Source organism: Dendrobates tinctorius, unplaced genomic scaffold, assembly GCF_039654945.1.
Source record: "Dendrobates tinctorius isolate UK_male_01 unplaced genomic scaffold, ASM3965494v1 ptg000011l, whole genome shotgun sequence".
Taxonomy (NCBI): Eukaryota; Metazoa; Chordata; class Amphibia; order Anura; family Dendrobatidae; genus Dendrobates; species Dendrobates tinctorius.
In genome coordinates, this window is record NW_027361679.1 from 84,942,025 (window position 1) to 84,958,427 (window position 16,403).

At 44.4% G+C, this 16,403-nt stretch overlaps 1 protein-coding gene across 2 annotated transcripts in view; it reads right to left on the reverse strand.

Annotated features, from left to right (window-relative positions):
• Positions 1 to 11,989: 11,989 nt before the first annotated feature.
• The window catches only part of ZAP70 (zeta chain of T cell receptor associated protein kinase 70), a 258,830-nt gene continuing 254,416 nt past the window's right edge, over positions 11,990 to 16,403 (reverse strand). For both annotated transcript variants that reach the window (XM_073544114.1, XM_073544107.1), the window contains one exon: positions 11,990 to 12,384. In XM_073544114.1, coding sequence (XP_073400215.1) covers positions 12,267 to 12,384 — 118 coding nt within the window. In that variant the 3' untranslated portion in view covers positions 11,990 to 12,266. The remainder of the gene's footprint in view (positions 12,385 to 16,403) is intronic.

The window sequence follows — 16,403 nt, forward strand, 5'->3', positions numbered from 1 at the left end:
TTGAACCCAATCATAAATGGCCTGTACCTTGGCCGGGTCCATTTCAATAGTTGACGGAGACAAAATAAATCCCAAAAATGAAATCCTCTGTACTCCAAAAAGGCATTTCGATCCTTTGACATACAGGGAATTCTCCCTCAAGATCCGGAACACAGTCCGAATATGTTCCACATGAGAATCCCAATCCTTGGAGAAGATCAAAATATCATCCAGATAGATAATCAAAAATTTATCGACAAAATCTCGGAAAATATCGTTCATGAAGCACTGAAAGATAGAAGGGGCATTAGTGAGCCCAAAAGGCATCACCAGGTACTCAAAATGTCCCTCCGGAGTATTAAACGCCGTCTTCCATTCATCCCCCTGCTTAATGCGGATAAGATTATACGCCCCCCTGAGGTCAAGCTTGGTAAACCAGCAAGCACCTCTAACTCTAGAGAATAGATCCGAAATCAGGGGTAACGGATTCTGATATTTAATAGTAATTTTATTGAGGGCACGATAATCAATACAAGGCCTTAAAGAATCATCCTTTTTGGCCACAAAAAAAAAACCGGCACCTAAGGGTGAAGAGGATGGTCTAATATGACCCTTCTCCAACGCCTCCTTAATATAGGACCGCATAGCCTCGTGCTCGGGTACAGATAAATTGAAGAGCCGACCCTTGGGAAATTTACACCCCGGGCTTAGTTCAATTGCACAGTCATAACTCCTATGAGGAGGCAAGGACGCAGACTCATTCTCACTAAATACATCATAAAAGTCCACCAAATAGTCAGGAACATCATGCGACTGAGGAAAGGTGGAAAAAAACGGAGCCTCACTAAAGGCACACCGACAACCCCAACTCACCACAGACACAGATTTCCAATCCACAACTGGATTATGAATTTGCAACCAGGGAAACCCCAGAACAACGGCATCATGCAGACCATGCAACACCAAAAATCTGCAATTTTCTTGATGGTCTGGGGCGACCCGCATGACCACCTGGGTCCAAAACTGAGGTTTATTTTTAGCCAAAGGAGTAGCATCGAGCCCCCTCAAAGGGATAGGCGTCTGCAGAGGTGTCATCGGAAATCCACAACGTTTAGTAAAATCCAAGTCCATTAGGTTTAGCGCTGGTCCCGAATCCACAAAAGCCTTGGCGGAAAATGTGGACAGGGAGCAGATCAGAGTAATTGCCAGAAGAAACTGAGGTTGAACACCACCAACAGAAAACGTGTGTGCAAAGCGTTTCTCTCGTTTAGGACAAACAGAAATAATATGCGAGGCATCTCCACAGAAAAAACACAGCTTATTACCCCTTCTGAACTCCTGACGTTGCGCCTTAGACAAAACTCTATCACATTGCATAGGTTCAGACGTCTGTTCAACCGGTGGGAACACCTCTCGTACAATCCTGCGTTCACGTAAACGCCGATCAACCTGAATGGCTAATGACATAGAATCGTCCAGACCAGAGGGAACAGAAAATCCCACCATAGTATCTTTTATGGCTTCTGACAAACCCTTCCGAAAGAGAGCAGCCAAGGCATTATCATTCCAGGTAGTAAGGACCACCCACTTTCGGAACTTTTGACAGTACAACTCTGCAGAATCACAACCCTGGTTCAATGCCAACAGGGTCTTTTCAGCCTGATCAATAGCATTAGGTTCGTCATACAACAACCCCAAAGCTTGAAAGAATGCATTCACATTAGTCAGAATAGGATCATCTGGTTTCAAAGAAAACGCCCAATCCTGGGGATCGCCACGCAGCAAAGAGATGACAATTTTAACCTGCTGCGCGGAGCTCCCTGACGAATTAGGCTTCAAGGCAAAAAATAATTTACAATTATTTTTGAAACTCAAAAATTTAGATCGATCCCCAAAAAATACATCAGGTGTAGGGATCTTTGGTTCAACAGCATGCGAACGAGCAAGGTAGGCGGAAATTCCCCGCACTTCCGCAGCGAGCTGCTCCACACGATCAGACAATTGCTTTATCTCCATTGAGAGAAAAAAAAATTCCCCCTACGGCCTCAGAGATATAGAGGAAAGAATATACACACACTTTTTTTTTTTTTTTAACACAATTCTTTCCTGCTATTGAGTACCCTAGGATCTGCGGTAAGGCGGGTGATTCTGTTATGATTGAGTCACCGTAGGAGGCAAAAACAGAAATGCTAGCTAAGTCCAGAAAACCAGAGAGGTTGGCAGCTATCGGATTGCAGACCCCTGATCCTATCCACACAACTAACAGTAGCCGTGGGGGGTTCCTATGATGCCCTAGACCCCTCGATCACAGCCGGATAATTAAATAGGCCTAAAGAAAGAAAGGGGAAATCTAAACTGCCCCAGAGCAGACCCCAAAGCAATAGGCAGCCCCCAACATATAATGACGGTGAAGCAAGATGAAAACACTAACACAGACAGAAAGATAGACTGAGCAAAGACAGGGCCCAAGCTAACTAGATAGGAAAGGACAGGAAGGCTGCTGTCTGCAATCCGTGAAAAACCCTATGAAAATAAGAGCCAACAGACTGACAGTGAAAAAGGCCCTGAAGACGCTAGGCTTCAAAAAAGCTATGTCAGTACTCAGGAATATTCTGAAGACAGAGCAACAGGCAAAAGGAGATTCAGCTCACCCCAGCAGGGAATGGCAGAATCCAGAAAAGCAAGGAAAACAAAAACAAAACACAAATGCTGACAGGCAAAGCAGAAAACTTAGCTTTAGAAGAGCAGGAATCAGACTGGTGTCCTAGAAGTCCACAGAGAAATCACCCGCAGGGCAGAAGGGCGTCGGCAGCCTTATATCCAGTCCGTGACTCCACTCAGCCAGTCATCCTCATTAGGCTCAGGTGCCTGATAATCAGGCTCATTACCTTCCCTTACCAGAATAGGGAGTTCACCAGACCTCAGTGACGAAGGGGAAAATGTACTCACAACATTGTATAGTTATTACAGAGAGATAGATTTACAGTGTTTATATCTGTTAATGTTGATGATTATAGCTTACAGCCAATGAAAACCCAAAAGTCCTTATCTCAGTAAATTAAAATACTTTATAACACCTGCTTTAAAAATGATTTTCAAATCCGAAATGTTGGCCTACTGAAATGTACTGTATGTTCAGTAAAGGCACTCAATACTTGGTCGGGGCTCCTTTTGCATCAATGATTGCATCAATGCAGCGTGGCATGGAAGTGATCAGCCTGTGGCACTGCTGAGGTGTCATGGAAGCCCAGACTGCTTTCATAACAGCCTTCAGATCGTCAGTGATAGTGTTGTTTTTAAGCCAGGTATTGGTATTTTTGGCAGTGTGGAAAAGTGCCGTCCTGCTGGAGAATTAAATTTCCATCTCCAAATAGCTTGTTGGCAGAAGGAAGCATGAAGTCCTCTAAAATTTCCTGGTAGATGGCTACGCTTACTTTGGTCATGGACCTACACCAGCAGATGACATGGCTCCCAAAACCATCAATGATTGTGGAAACTTCACACTAGACCTCAAGCAGCTTGTATCGTGTGCCTCTCCACTCTTCCTCCAGACTCTGGGACCTTGATTACCACGTAAAATGCAAAATTTACTTTCATCTGCTCCAGGGCAGGACGAAGTAGGGTCCATGCAGCATCCTAAGTCTCTTTATCAGACGTTAACCCCCCAGAGGGAGGTGATCCTGATGAGACTCAGATATCTGAGGCTCACATGGACTGTACTGTGCTGTGAGTGCAGAAAGAGGAGGAGGGGGAGTCCAAGGTTGAGGAATGTGATAATACAGAGGCTGATGATGATGAGGTGTTAGGTCCCAGTTGGCATGAACATTGAGGCACACAGCTGAGTAGGTCATCTGAGGAGGAAGACGAGGAGGTTACGTTGCGCCATACGTCGCAGACGCATAGTGATGCAGCCACGATGAGCAATGCATCCTCAGCGACAACTGTGGCTGTGACCAACAGCGTCCGCGGGTCTGCAGCTTGAAGAGTTGCCTAGCCTGGGCCTTGTTTGACACTGCAAAGGATGAGCCAACTCACATGATCTGCTAACTTTGCAAAAAAACTGAGTAGACATAAAAAGTGCCTTAATTTGACTACTACATGTATGAACCTTCACATGCGCAAACAACATGCATTACTGTGGGAATCCCACTGAGCAAAAATGTGGACCAGCGGACCTCAACTACCATCAACCGCCCCATCAATCGCATCTGCTGCTTCTTCCTCCTCCTCTGTTACCATGCTAACTATTGGGATGCAGGTCTTCGACTGCAGAACCACGGGTTCTTTACCTGCTCAAGTCACGCTGACTGAGAGCCCGCCATCAGCTGTAATGGAAGCGGACATGCCTGCTGGTTTTGACCGATCTTAGTGTGGCGCCCCTGAGGCTCAGTCACTACAGAGGTTCTGCACCTCCTCCTGAGGTGTGCTGCCCCACCATCCAGGTAAGTTGGAGGCTCCTGACCACGCTCCAACACTCGCACCCCACACAACAGAGTAGTTCAGCAAAGCCACATTGCAGCTCCTTGCTTAGAGAGTAGCAGAGCACCTTTGGAGGTTCCCTGCTTGGAACACGAAACGTGCTGGGAGGTGGGTGGAGTTGATAATGCATAAAAGAATGGGAATGTTTAGGATTACAGGTCAGTCTGAGAGAGGAAGCCACTAAGAGAGGAGTGAGGAAGGAAGATCCCTGAGAGAGAGATGGAGGAAGGAAGTGCTGCAGCAGACCTCAGTGACCTGGGTCTGCTGGCATGGGAAAGGAAAGAAGGAGAAAGACATTGAACTGAAACCTGATCTTCCATAAGAGAGAGAGATTAGTATGGAATGAAGGAGTAAAAGGGAACAGAGGACGTGGGTTAGGAGAGAACCCTGCGTAGAAGTTCTAAGCGCCATCCCGGGGCCCGGTCCCTGAGGTTGTATGGATGCTAATGGTCCTGCAGCAGACACCGGTGGAGTAGTGGGCTGTAAATGCACTAATCCCATCTTAGACTTGGGGCACAACAGCAACTTGGATAGTGAGCCGGGACTCAGGAGTGAGGAGTCCCCGAAGCAGGCTACAGCTGTCTGCCGTACAAGTACAGTTCTTGGGAACATCTGTCAAGAGGAACTCCAGTGTAACTCAGTACTAGGAGATCTTCACAGTTAAAGGCGCTATAAGAGGAGACGTTCAGAAAGGTACATGTTGGCGGAGCGTTGGAAGGGAGCATTCCATCTTGCCTGGAGGTTGACTGAGTCCCTGACCCGGAGGACATGGCATGGAGGCAGGCATCTGTGTGTACTACAGACCGTGAGTAAAGCTTGGGGGCTACAAGCCCTGGTGTCCTCCATTCATTCTTGCGCCAATGCACCCAGCACCGCTACATCTGGGTACCAGCTTCTACACCGCTTGTACCTCTCCTCTTCCCCTACATCTACACTGCCCAGGGGCTACAGCTCCACCTGTGGGGAGCTTCACCATCTTGGCTGCAACACACCACCAGCCCCAGAGGATCTGCATGCAGCGTTGGCCTAACATCTCACATGCCGAACACCACAGGTGGCGTCACGAACTATTCCATTCACTACATTCTACCATTCAATTTCCCCCATTAATTGGGTGCCCAGGGCTACGGACCGGGTCACCACTGCTGTGACACATCCCGCCGACACCGGCCCAGTATCGAGTACCCCACAGCCCTGGGAGGGCGATCCATTAGAGAACGAGCACACTACAACTTTCTTAATCCACTGTAACATCTCTGCCTGCATCTCTTTCACGGTCCAGCAGTTTGTCCGGTTCATAGCACTCCGTCCTCTCTCAGCACTGCAGCCAGCCCATGGTACCACAGTTTTAGTCACATAAAAGATTGTTTCCTACTATGCATGACAAAGCTAAGAGGTTGAACTCCACCATCTGCAATCTGTTGGCCACGGAAATGCTGCCTTTCCGCCTGGTAGATACAGACGGTTTCCAAAAGCTGACCGCCGTCACAGTCCCACAATACCAATTGCCCAGTCGTCATTACTTTTCCAAGAAAGCTATGCCTGTGCTACTCGAGCATGTTGCAGACATCACTCATTCCTTGGCTAAATCTATGTCTACCAGCTTGCATTTCACCACATATAATTGGATGAGTAAGCATGGCCAAGACTTGCTCCACAAGACTTGGAATCCCCATGGCTTGCAGGACAAATCTCTACATTTCACACTTCCTCCACTGCTTCTGCCTCCTCCTCTATCTCCTCTAGGCCTTCCATCTGCATTCTCAACCTCTGCCTTAATTAATGAGACACGTGTTACAACAGTGCAGAGTGAATCCCCACCACATCTGTACTGCGCAGCTAGGGCTCATCGCAATCAGGCAGTGTTAAACTCTATGTGCCTTGGAGATTGCAGTCATACAGCTGAAGAGTTTTGGACAGCTCTCCAGGCTGAGTTTGTTCAGTGGCTGTCTCCGCTGAACCTGTATCCAGGGAAGGCCATGTCCGATAACAGTGCGAACCTGGTGGTGGCCCTACAGTGAGACAAGCTCACACATGTGCCTTGCATGACTCACATCCTCAACCTAGTAGTACAGCATTTTCTCTACCACTATCCTTGCCTTGATGAGCTGCTCCAGAAAGCATGGAAGATGTGTGCTTATTTCCACCATTCGCACCCCTCAGGACATCGCCTTACATCGAAACAGAGATCTTTGTACTTGCCAGTTAACAGGTTGATATGTGATGTGCCAACACAGTGGAATTCCACTCTGCTCATGTTGCAGTGACTGTGGCATCAGCAATGAGCCCTGTTGCAGTATGTCGTGTCATATAGCCTGGGCCAGCGCAGTACGGATGTGGCGCATATCACGTTTACAGAGTGGGCACAGATTAAGGACCCTTCTGCACAGTTTTGAAATGGTTACTAAGATGGTTAGCGCTGACAATGCCATCATCAGCATCACTATTCTGGTCACCTATATGTTGGAGCAAACTTTGAATAGCCTGTGGGAGGAGATGACAGTCCCAGAAGAAGAGAAGGAAGCAGAGGAGGATGCAGAAGGGATAACATTTTCTCTAAGTTCCGTACTGTCGTCACACAGGCGGGTGTCAAGAGAAGGTGGATTACTGCTATCGAGGGGGATTGGTGAAAGCAGACACTGTTATCGAAGGTGCAAGATGCAAGTAACAAATGGAGGCGGGAGAGGTGATGGGCGAGCAACTGTAGGGAACGTGGACAGACGGGCGGACCTGTTTGCAGTGGAGAGGCAGAGGTGTAGTGTATTGTGGGTGGACTGTTAGAGTGAAACATGGCAAACAGCTGGATATAAAGAGAAAGAGTGTAGTATTGTAGTTTGACCATTAGAGGGCAGTGAAGAGTGTAGTAATGGGACTGAATAACTGCCATTGGTTGAAGAAACTGTCAAGTCATGGTGGGCGGGGTTACCAGAATGGGACAGATAAAAGGCTGAGGGAAGGTTCTGGAAAGTCAGTCAGTGAGGGGAGTGCAAGAGATTGGAGGCTCTGCTGAGGAGAGAGGATGGAGAAGAGGCTCCGTAGGGGACTGACAGTTGAGACCGTCATGGGGGGTGGCCCAAACGACAGAAGCCACAGACGGAGACGGCCTGGGGGTGCCAAACGGACGACGTACTCAGATTGGTGAAGCGCTGTGGTAGATAGGCCTAGGGCAGCCACGGCAAAAAGAACCATGGGTAACGCCACGACTACAGGAAAAGAGAGTGAAGGTAACCGGGCCTGTGTTCGAGGAAGTGTGAAACTGCTGTGGTGTATTGCTGTGGTCGTCAGGAGGACGGCCAATAAAAGCGGACCTGTTGAACACAAATTCTGTCTCCGTCTCATGTCTGTCTGCGGCAAGAAGCGGGTCACCCCCCTTGTCGGTTACCCTACCTAAACAACTGTCAGATGAAGAGGATAATCCTCCCCTCTGTTGTTCATGGTTGGCGGGAGGGGACGGAGGAAGCAAGCATCATTGTTACCCTGCCACCACCACAGCATGGGCTTGGACCTCGTGGTAGAGCCCGACATGTGAATGCCTTCTTGCTGCGCTATCTGCAACATGTTCCCTGTATAGTTATGATTAGGAATACTGCGGACTACTTGGTTTTCACTCTGTTAGATCCACATTAAAAAAACAAATTTTGCCAGATGACTTTTTTTCAACAGTATTTACACAAGAAAATCCCATGACGGACAACATGATCAGGGATAAAAATTCTCCATTAAATGTCACCTGCTTAACCCAGCAGGAAGTACGGCGGCGTCTAAAAATCACTAAAATTGACATCCCCGGGCCCGCATGGGATACACCCCCCGAGTACTGCAGGAATTAAGCACAGTCATAGATAGACCATTATTTTTAATCTTTAAAGATGCCATAATAACAGGGTCTGTACCACAGGACTGGCGTATAGCAAATGTGGTGCCAATATTCAAAAAGGGGACAAAAACTGAACTCGGAAATTATAGGCCAGTAAGTTTAACCTCAACTGTGGGTAAATCCTGGAGGGTTTTCTAAGAGATACTATACTGCAGTATCTGGAGAAGAATAACCTCATGACCCAATATCAACATGGGTTTACAAGGGACCGTTCCTGTCAGACTAATCTGATAAGCTTTTATGAAGAGGTAAGTTCTGGACTGGACCAAGGGAATGCAGTGGACGTGGTGTACATGGACTTTTCAAAAGCTTTTGATAAGGTGCCACACAAAAGGTTGATACATAAAATGAGAACAATGGGGATAGGGGAAAATATGTGTAGGTGGGTTAAGAGCTGGCTCAGGGATAGGAAGCAAAGGGTGGTTATTAATGGAGCACACTCGGACTGGGTCACGGTTAGCAGTGGGGTACCACAGGGGTCAGTTTTGGGCCCTCTTCTTTTTAACATATTTATTAATGACCTTGTAGGGGGCATAGAGAGTAGAATTTCAATATTTGCAGATGACACTAAACTCTGCAGGGTAATCAATACAGAGGAGGGCAATTTTATATTACAGGAGGATTTATGTAAACTAGAAGCTTGGGCTGATAAATGGCAAATTAGCTTTAATGGGGATAAATGTAAGGTCATGCACTTGGGTAGAACGAATAAGATGTATAATTATGTGCTTAATTGTAAAACACTGGGCAAAACTGTCACTGAAAAAGACCTGGATGTATGGGTGGACGACAAACTCACATTTAGTGGCCAGTGTCAGGCAGCTGCTGCAAAGGCAAATAAAATAATGGGATGCATTAAAAGAGGCATAGATGCTCATGAGGAGAACATAATTTTACCTCTATATAAGTCACTAGTGCGACCACACTTAGAATACTGTGTACAGTTCTGGTCTCCGGTGTATAAGACAGACATAGCTGAACTGGAGCGGGTGCAAGGTTATTAGGGAACTAGAGGCTCTGCAATACCAAGACAGGTTACTACACTTGGGGTTATTTAGTTTGGAGAATCGAAGGCTTAGGGGTGATCGTATTACAATGTATAAATATATGCGGGGACAGTACAAAGACCTTTCTAATGATCTTTTTACTCTTAGACCTGTGAGGGGGCATCCTCTACGTCTGGAAGAAAGAAGGTTTAAGAATACTCACAGACGCGGATTCTTTACTGTAAGAGCAGTGAGACTATGGAACTCTCTGCCATATGATGTTGTAATGAGTGATTCCCTACTAAAATTTAAGAAGGGACTGGATGCCTTTCTTATAAAGTATAATATTACAGGGTATATACACTAGTTTCCTTAATATTGCGTTGATCCAGGGAGCTAGTCTGATTGCCGTATGTGGAGTCGGGAAGGAATTTTTTTCCCCAATGTGAAGCTTACTGTTTGCCACATGGGGTTTGTTTGCCTTCCTCTGGATCAACATGTTAGGGCAAGTTAGGATAGGATATGGGTTGAACTAGATGGACTTAAAGTCTTCCTTCAACCTTAGTAACTATGTTACTATGTTAGATGCTTCCCACCCTGGAAAGAGACCCGTGAATGCTGGAGTATCGAAACACGCTTTTACACATTAAGAGAGCTTTTTCCCTAGACGGCAGTGAAGCACACAGTTCAGATCGCAGCTCTAGACTTCTAGCCTCCGGCATGTCAATTCATCAACGCCAAAACATTAGCAGCAGCAATAGTGTAAGTAGAAGAAACAATTTCTGTGAGTCCTTTGACACTTTTTTAAACCAGCTTGTGCACCAGCACAATAGAGTACAAGTCTTACAAGTGGTGAACGAATGGGGAGGATGGTGCAAGAGTATCTAGAACTGAATATCAATACCATCAGGGAGGGTTTGGACCTTTTCCCATTTTGGTCTTCCAAAATGGATGAGTGTCCTGAGCTCGCCTCACATGCCTTGGAGGTTTTATCGTGCCCGACAGTCAGTGTTCTCTCAAACATGCCTTCAGTGTTGTTGGTGGTATCCTGATGGATAAACGCAGCCGGCTGTCCCCTGAAAGTGAAGATCACCTAACTTTTATCAAGTTGAACAAGTCATGGATCTCCAAGGACTTTTGCATCCCAATCGCAAACTGTACAGAATAGGTGATACTGCATTTTTTAGTATGCTGCATTAATGTCACATAACTGCACTCTGTCATATCTTTAGTGTGGCTTCTGTGCCTGCTGTGGTGTCGATCTGTTGGACCGCACGTAGTGGAAGACCTGTCAGTCCCTATTATACTGTTTATACTGTGGTGAAATTGATGCCACTTTGGTATTGTCTGCCAATAATTTTTGGAAATGTGAACACTTCTGGTTGGGTCTCCTTCATGCCTGTTGCCAGTATCAGAAGGCCTCCGAGACCATCAGGCCTCCACTTCCTTGGATTCAACTACCCGTGTTACTCTCCATACATTTTTCTGACAATGGTAGTCTACGAAACTAATATTTGTGCCACCTTAGTGTGGCTCAGCATGAAAGCAGGTAGAGGTGTTGCATGTGGTATCAGGGCTCCCAGCAAAAGAGGCCTACACTGATCTCTCACCCACATCGTCTTACTGTGACATTCAATTGAAAGCTGTAAATGCTGTCCCAGTCCCTGATACCTCATGCTTGGCTGATTTCTGCAGTGCCATGCTACAATTTGCTACAATTTGTATTGTGGGTGAATTGAGGCCAGTATTTGGGGCCATTATAAGGTGATGCGCATGCGCTGTTTTTGACATGAATGGCATTTGGTTATGTTCGGCGAATATTCAACAAATGAATGAGTGAATATTGCAAATTTGGCAATCATAATCCAAACCAAACATTGAAATATTCTATAATCTCTAGTTTTGAGCAGCTTGAGGGGTCCAGTTTTTAGAATGGTGTCACGTTGGGGTATTTTCTATCATAGAGCCCTTATAGTTACTATAAGGTGGTCCCTTAAAAAATAGTTTTGTAAATTTTGTTGGAAAAAGGAGAAACCTTTGGTCAAATTTAACCCTTATAACTTCCTAACAAAAAAAGAATTTGTTTAAAAAAAATTGCACTGATGTAAAGTAGACATGTGGGAAATGTTATTTATTAACTATTTTCTGTGATGTAACGTTCTGATTTAAGGGCATTAGAATTCAAAATTTGAAAATTGCAAAATTTCACATTTTCGTCAAATGTCCATTTTTTCACAAATATACGCAAGTTATATCGAAGAAATTTTACCCCTGTCATGAAGTAAAATATGTTACAGAAAACTGTCTCAGAATCAGTGGATCCCTTGAAGCATTCCAGAGTTATGACCTGATAAAGTGGCACTGGTCAGAATTGCAAAAATTGGCCTACTCATGAAGGTGCAAGCCACCTTGGGGGGTAAAGGGGGTTAAAGGCCAATATAAAAAATTGGTGTCATATCCTGGGCCTGATTGGAACAGGATGTTGATTACTTGTACTTTACATTTATTCTTGTGGTTTTCCAGGGGCCACCATAGTCACAGGCTTACTGAGTCTACAAGTACATCCGGTCCCAATTAAAACAAAACCTTAATACCAACTTAGTACTCCATTATCAGTGATTTAAAAAACATAATAGATTAAAATAATGTTTTATTGACAAAGCATTAATAACTTTTGGGTTCCAGAATCATGAATAAAAATAATTAACAAATAACTATATAAAATGTTTGTAATTTAAATTTATATTATTATGAGATATGCATTATTACTAATCCTAATAATAAGATAAAAATTCCCATTATTATTTATTCTGAAAACAAAACTATGTCCAGTAGTCTTCATTAGTCATTATTTTTTCAAAGGTCGAGTTCTCATTAGCAGGAACATTTCTGATAAAAGTAGACTACTGTATTCTGCTTTAATACGATGAATCATACGTTTCTCTTTATGCCTTATTTTCCTTCAACTCCTCTCCAGCTGCCTCTCCAGTCTTGTCAGCAACACTGTAATAATAAACTCTCATTCGAGATTCCACATTCTCAAAATTTGGGCGATCTTCCATTCTATTTAAAAAAAAACAACTTTTTTTTAACATTATAGCACTGGGTAGAGTTATGGCACTGTATGAAAAATTCATGTTAGCTTATTCAAAATTTTCCCAAATTGTCCCCATTTATGAAATTATTATTATTTATTATTATTATAGCACCATTTATTCCATGGCGCTTTACATGAAATTAAGCTTTTCAAAGAAGCAATTCTCATTGTACACTTCTCAAAAAAATAAAGGGAACACTTAAACAACAGAATATAATTCCAAGTAAATCAAACTTCTGCAAAATTAAACTGTCCACTTAGGAAGCAACACTGATTGACAATCAATTTCACATGCTGTTGTGCAAATGGAATAGACAACAGATGGAAATTACTGGCAATTATCAAGACACTCTCAATAAAGGAGTGGTTCTGCAGGTGGGGACCACAGACCACATCTCAGTACCAATGCTTTCTGACTGATGTTTGGGTCAATTTTGAATGTTGGTTGTGCTTTCATACTCGTGGTAGCATGAGACGGACTCTACAACCCACACAAGTGGCTCAGGTAGTGCAGCTCATCCAGGATGGCACATCAATGCGAGCTGTGGCAAGAAGGTTTGCTGTGTCTGTCAGCATAGTGTCCAGAGGCTGGAGGCGCTACCAGGAGACAGGCCAGTACGCCAAGAGATGTGGAGGGGTTTGTAGGAGGGCAACAACCCAGCAGCAGGATTGCTACCTCAGCCTTTGTTTAAGGAGGAACTGGTGGAGCACTGCCAGAGCCCTGCAAAATTACCTCCAGCAGGCCACAAATGTTCATGTGTCTGCATAAACGGTTAGAACCTGACTCCATGAGGATGGGCTGATTGCCCGACGTCCACAGATGGGGGTTGTGTTCACAGCCCAACATTCTATGCAGACTTCTGAATTCTCACAGTGCTCAGTGAATGCTGTTAGGATTCTCTCATGCCGGTAATTTACATACATGCGGTCACATGCTAACTAGACACGTGTGGCCTCACTCAATGAAAATGAAAAGAGAGAGGCCGGGCACATCTAGTCGGAATATGGCCAGAAGTATATAAATCACATACTTGTGCTGAGATGACTGTACATCGGCAAGGGAGAATCCTAAAAGTGTGCAGTGCATTAGTTGTGAGAATTCAGAAGCCTGCAATGTCAGGATTCAGCTCTGCATGTTCCAGTAGTCATCACATGGACACTTCACTCATATGCGATTTTCATACTTATGGTCCTGTGACAACGAGCTTCTCTTCCTGCTTCTTTCAGCTTTTTACTGAACATTGACAGCATTAGGAAGAGTAGCTCGTCGGTACATGACTAAGTGTGCAAATTGCATGTGTGCGGCGGGGGGGAACGCCGAACCAAATTTTTGCCCCGGGTGCTAGAAAGTCTAGATACACCTCTGATGACTGGAGAGGATGGTGCAGGAGTAACTTGAGTTCAATACCAATTCCATCAAGGGAAATTTGGGGCCTTTTGCTTTTTGGTCTTGGCCTGGGCTCGCCTGTCATGCCTTGGAGGTTTTGTCATGCCCAGCAGCCAGCATTTTCTCAGAACATGTCTTCAGCACTGCTGGTGGTGTCTTGATGGATAAGTCAAGAGTAGACCGCCTAACTTTCATGAAGATGAGCAAGTCATGGCTTTCCAATGACTTTATCATCCCAGTCACAGACTGGACAGACTAGGCGATGGTATCGTGTTTAGTGTGATGCATTGATCTCATGTTATTGCAGTCTGTGACATCTTTGTCATGTCTTCTGAGCCTGCTGTTGCTACTGCTGCTACAAATAATTTTTGGAAATGTAGACACACAAAGTTGGAGATACTTCTGGTGGGTTGCCTGTAGTGGAAGGGGTGTCAGAGGCCCATTATACCATTTCTGCTTTGGGGAAATTGATGTCACTTTAGTGGTGCATGGCAATAATTTTTTTAAATGTTTGCAATCCTTAAACGTGTGTTGCCTATAGCAGTAGCACTCCCTGACCTGCAGGTCAGCAAATACTTTTAGTCAACTACCTGTGATACTATGCTTAAATTTTTCATCAAGTTAAATCTATAAATGCTGGCCCAGACCCTGATATCCCATGCATGGCCTATGGCTTACTGCTGCAGTGCCATTCTAATATTTCTACTGTGGGGGAATTGATCAGTCAAATACCTGTGTTACTGTTCTTAAATTTTTATAACATTTGTGGTCTACCAAGCTGATATTTATGCCACCTGAATGTGGCTGAGCAAAAGAGCAGTTTGAGCGGTTGCATGAGGTATCAGGGTTCCCAACAAAGCAGGGTTACTCTGGTCTCTCACCCACCTCATTTTCATTGAAACTTCAAATTAAAACTGTAAGTGTTGGCCCAGACCCTAATAGCTCATGCATGGCCCATGGCTGACTGCTGCTGTGCCATTATCAAATTTCTACTGTGGGTCAATTGATGCCACTTTTCCTGTTGTCTGCCTCTAATTTTTGGAAATGTTTGGACTCCAATTTGCATCTTCATGTGTGTTACATAAATTTGGCAGAGCTCTCAGAGCACCAGGCCAATGACTGTCACTCATCCACCTTTTACTGATCAGTGTTTCAGCTATAAAGGCTGGTCCAAGCCCTGTCCCAAGCATTCATGCTGTGCAATTACACTATTTGAACTCTGGGTCAATTATTGCCACTATTCCTGGTGTCTGCCTCTAATTTGAGCTGTCTGGGAAGCTTTTTGGCCCCCCAAGGTGTTGTCTATGCATTTGGTTTTGCCTTCCATTGATTTGAACTGAATCTTGTAAGGTTTGCTTATCTCTACTTATGAAGCATCGTTGTCAGAACAGTTTGCTGTACAGAATCGCTGGACGTCATGGGCACACGATGGATTAAGTTGGAGCTGCAGGGATTTTTCTTATAGCAAATTGATGAATGAGGGAATGTTTCTTGTCTTCATTTAATTCTCTCTTGCTAGGACTTGGTTCTTTATGTGCATTTTCCTTATATGTTCGAATGCTCTGTTGCACTGGACCTTCTTTATGGTTAATCTCCCTCTTGTGGACACATGTGGTTATAACATTCTGGCACAGTGTTTTGTTACCTTATTGTATGTTCTAAATATATATATACATACACATATATATATATATATATATATATATACACAGTGGGTACAGAAAGTATTCAGACCCCATTAAATTTTTTACTCTTTGTTTCATTGCAGCCATTTGGTAAATTCAACAAAGTTCAATTTTTTTTCACATTAATGTATACCCTGTACCCCATCTTGACTGAAGAAAAAAAAGAAATAGAAATTTTTTGCAAATTTATTAAAACAGAAAAACTGAAATATCACATGGTCATAAGTATTCAGACCCTTTGCTCAGACACTCATATTTAAGTCAAAATGCTGTCAATTTCCTTGTGATCCTCCTTGAGATGGTTCTATTCCATCATTGGAGTCAAGCTGTGTTTAATTAAACTAATAGGTGTGTGCCTTTACAAATCAAGTCCTGTCTATATAAGACCTCACAACTCGCAGTGCATGTCAGACCAAATGAGAATCACGAGATCAAAGGAACTGGCCAGGGAGCTCAGAGACAGAATTGTGAGAAGGCACAGATCTGACCAAGCTTACAAAAGAATTTCTGCAGTACTCAAGGTTCCTAAGAGCACAGTGGCCTCCATAATCCTTCAATGGAAGAAGTTTGGGACTACCAGAAGTATTCCTAGACCTGGCCGTCCAGCAAAACTGAGCAATCATGGGAGAAGAGCCTTGGTGAGAGAGGTAAAGAAGAACCCCAAGATCACTGTGGCTGAGCTCCACAGATGCAGTAGGGAGATGGGAGAAAGTTCCACAAAGTCACCTATCACTGCAGCCCTCCACCAGTAGGGCATTTATGGAAGAGTGGCCAGATGGAAGCCTTTCCTCAGTGCAAGACATATGAAAGCCCGCAAAGAGTTTGCTAAAAACACATGAAGGACTCCCAGACTATGAGAGATAAGATTCTCTGGTCTGATTAGACGAAGATAGAACCTTTTGGTGATAATTAT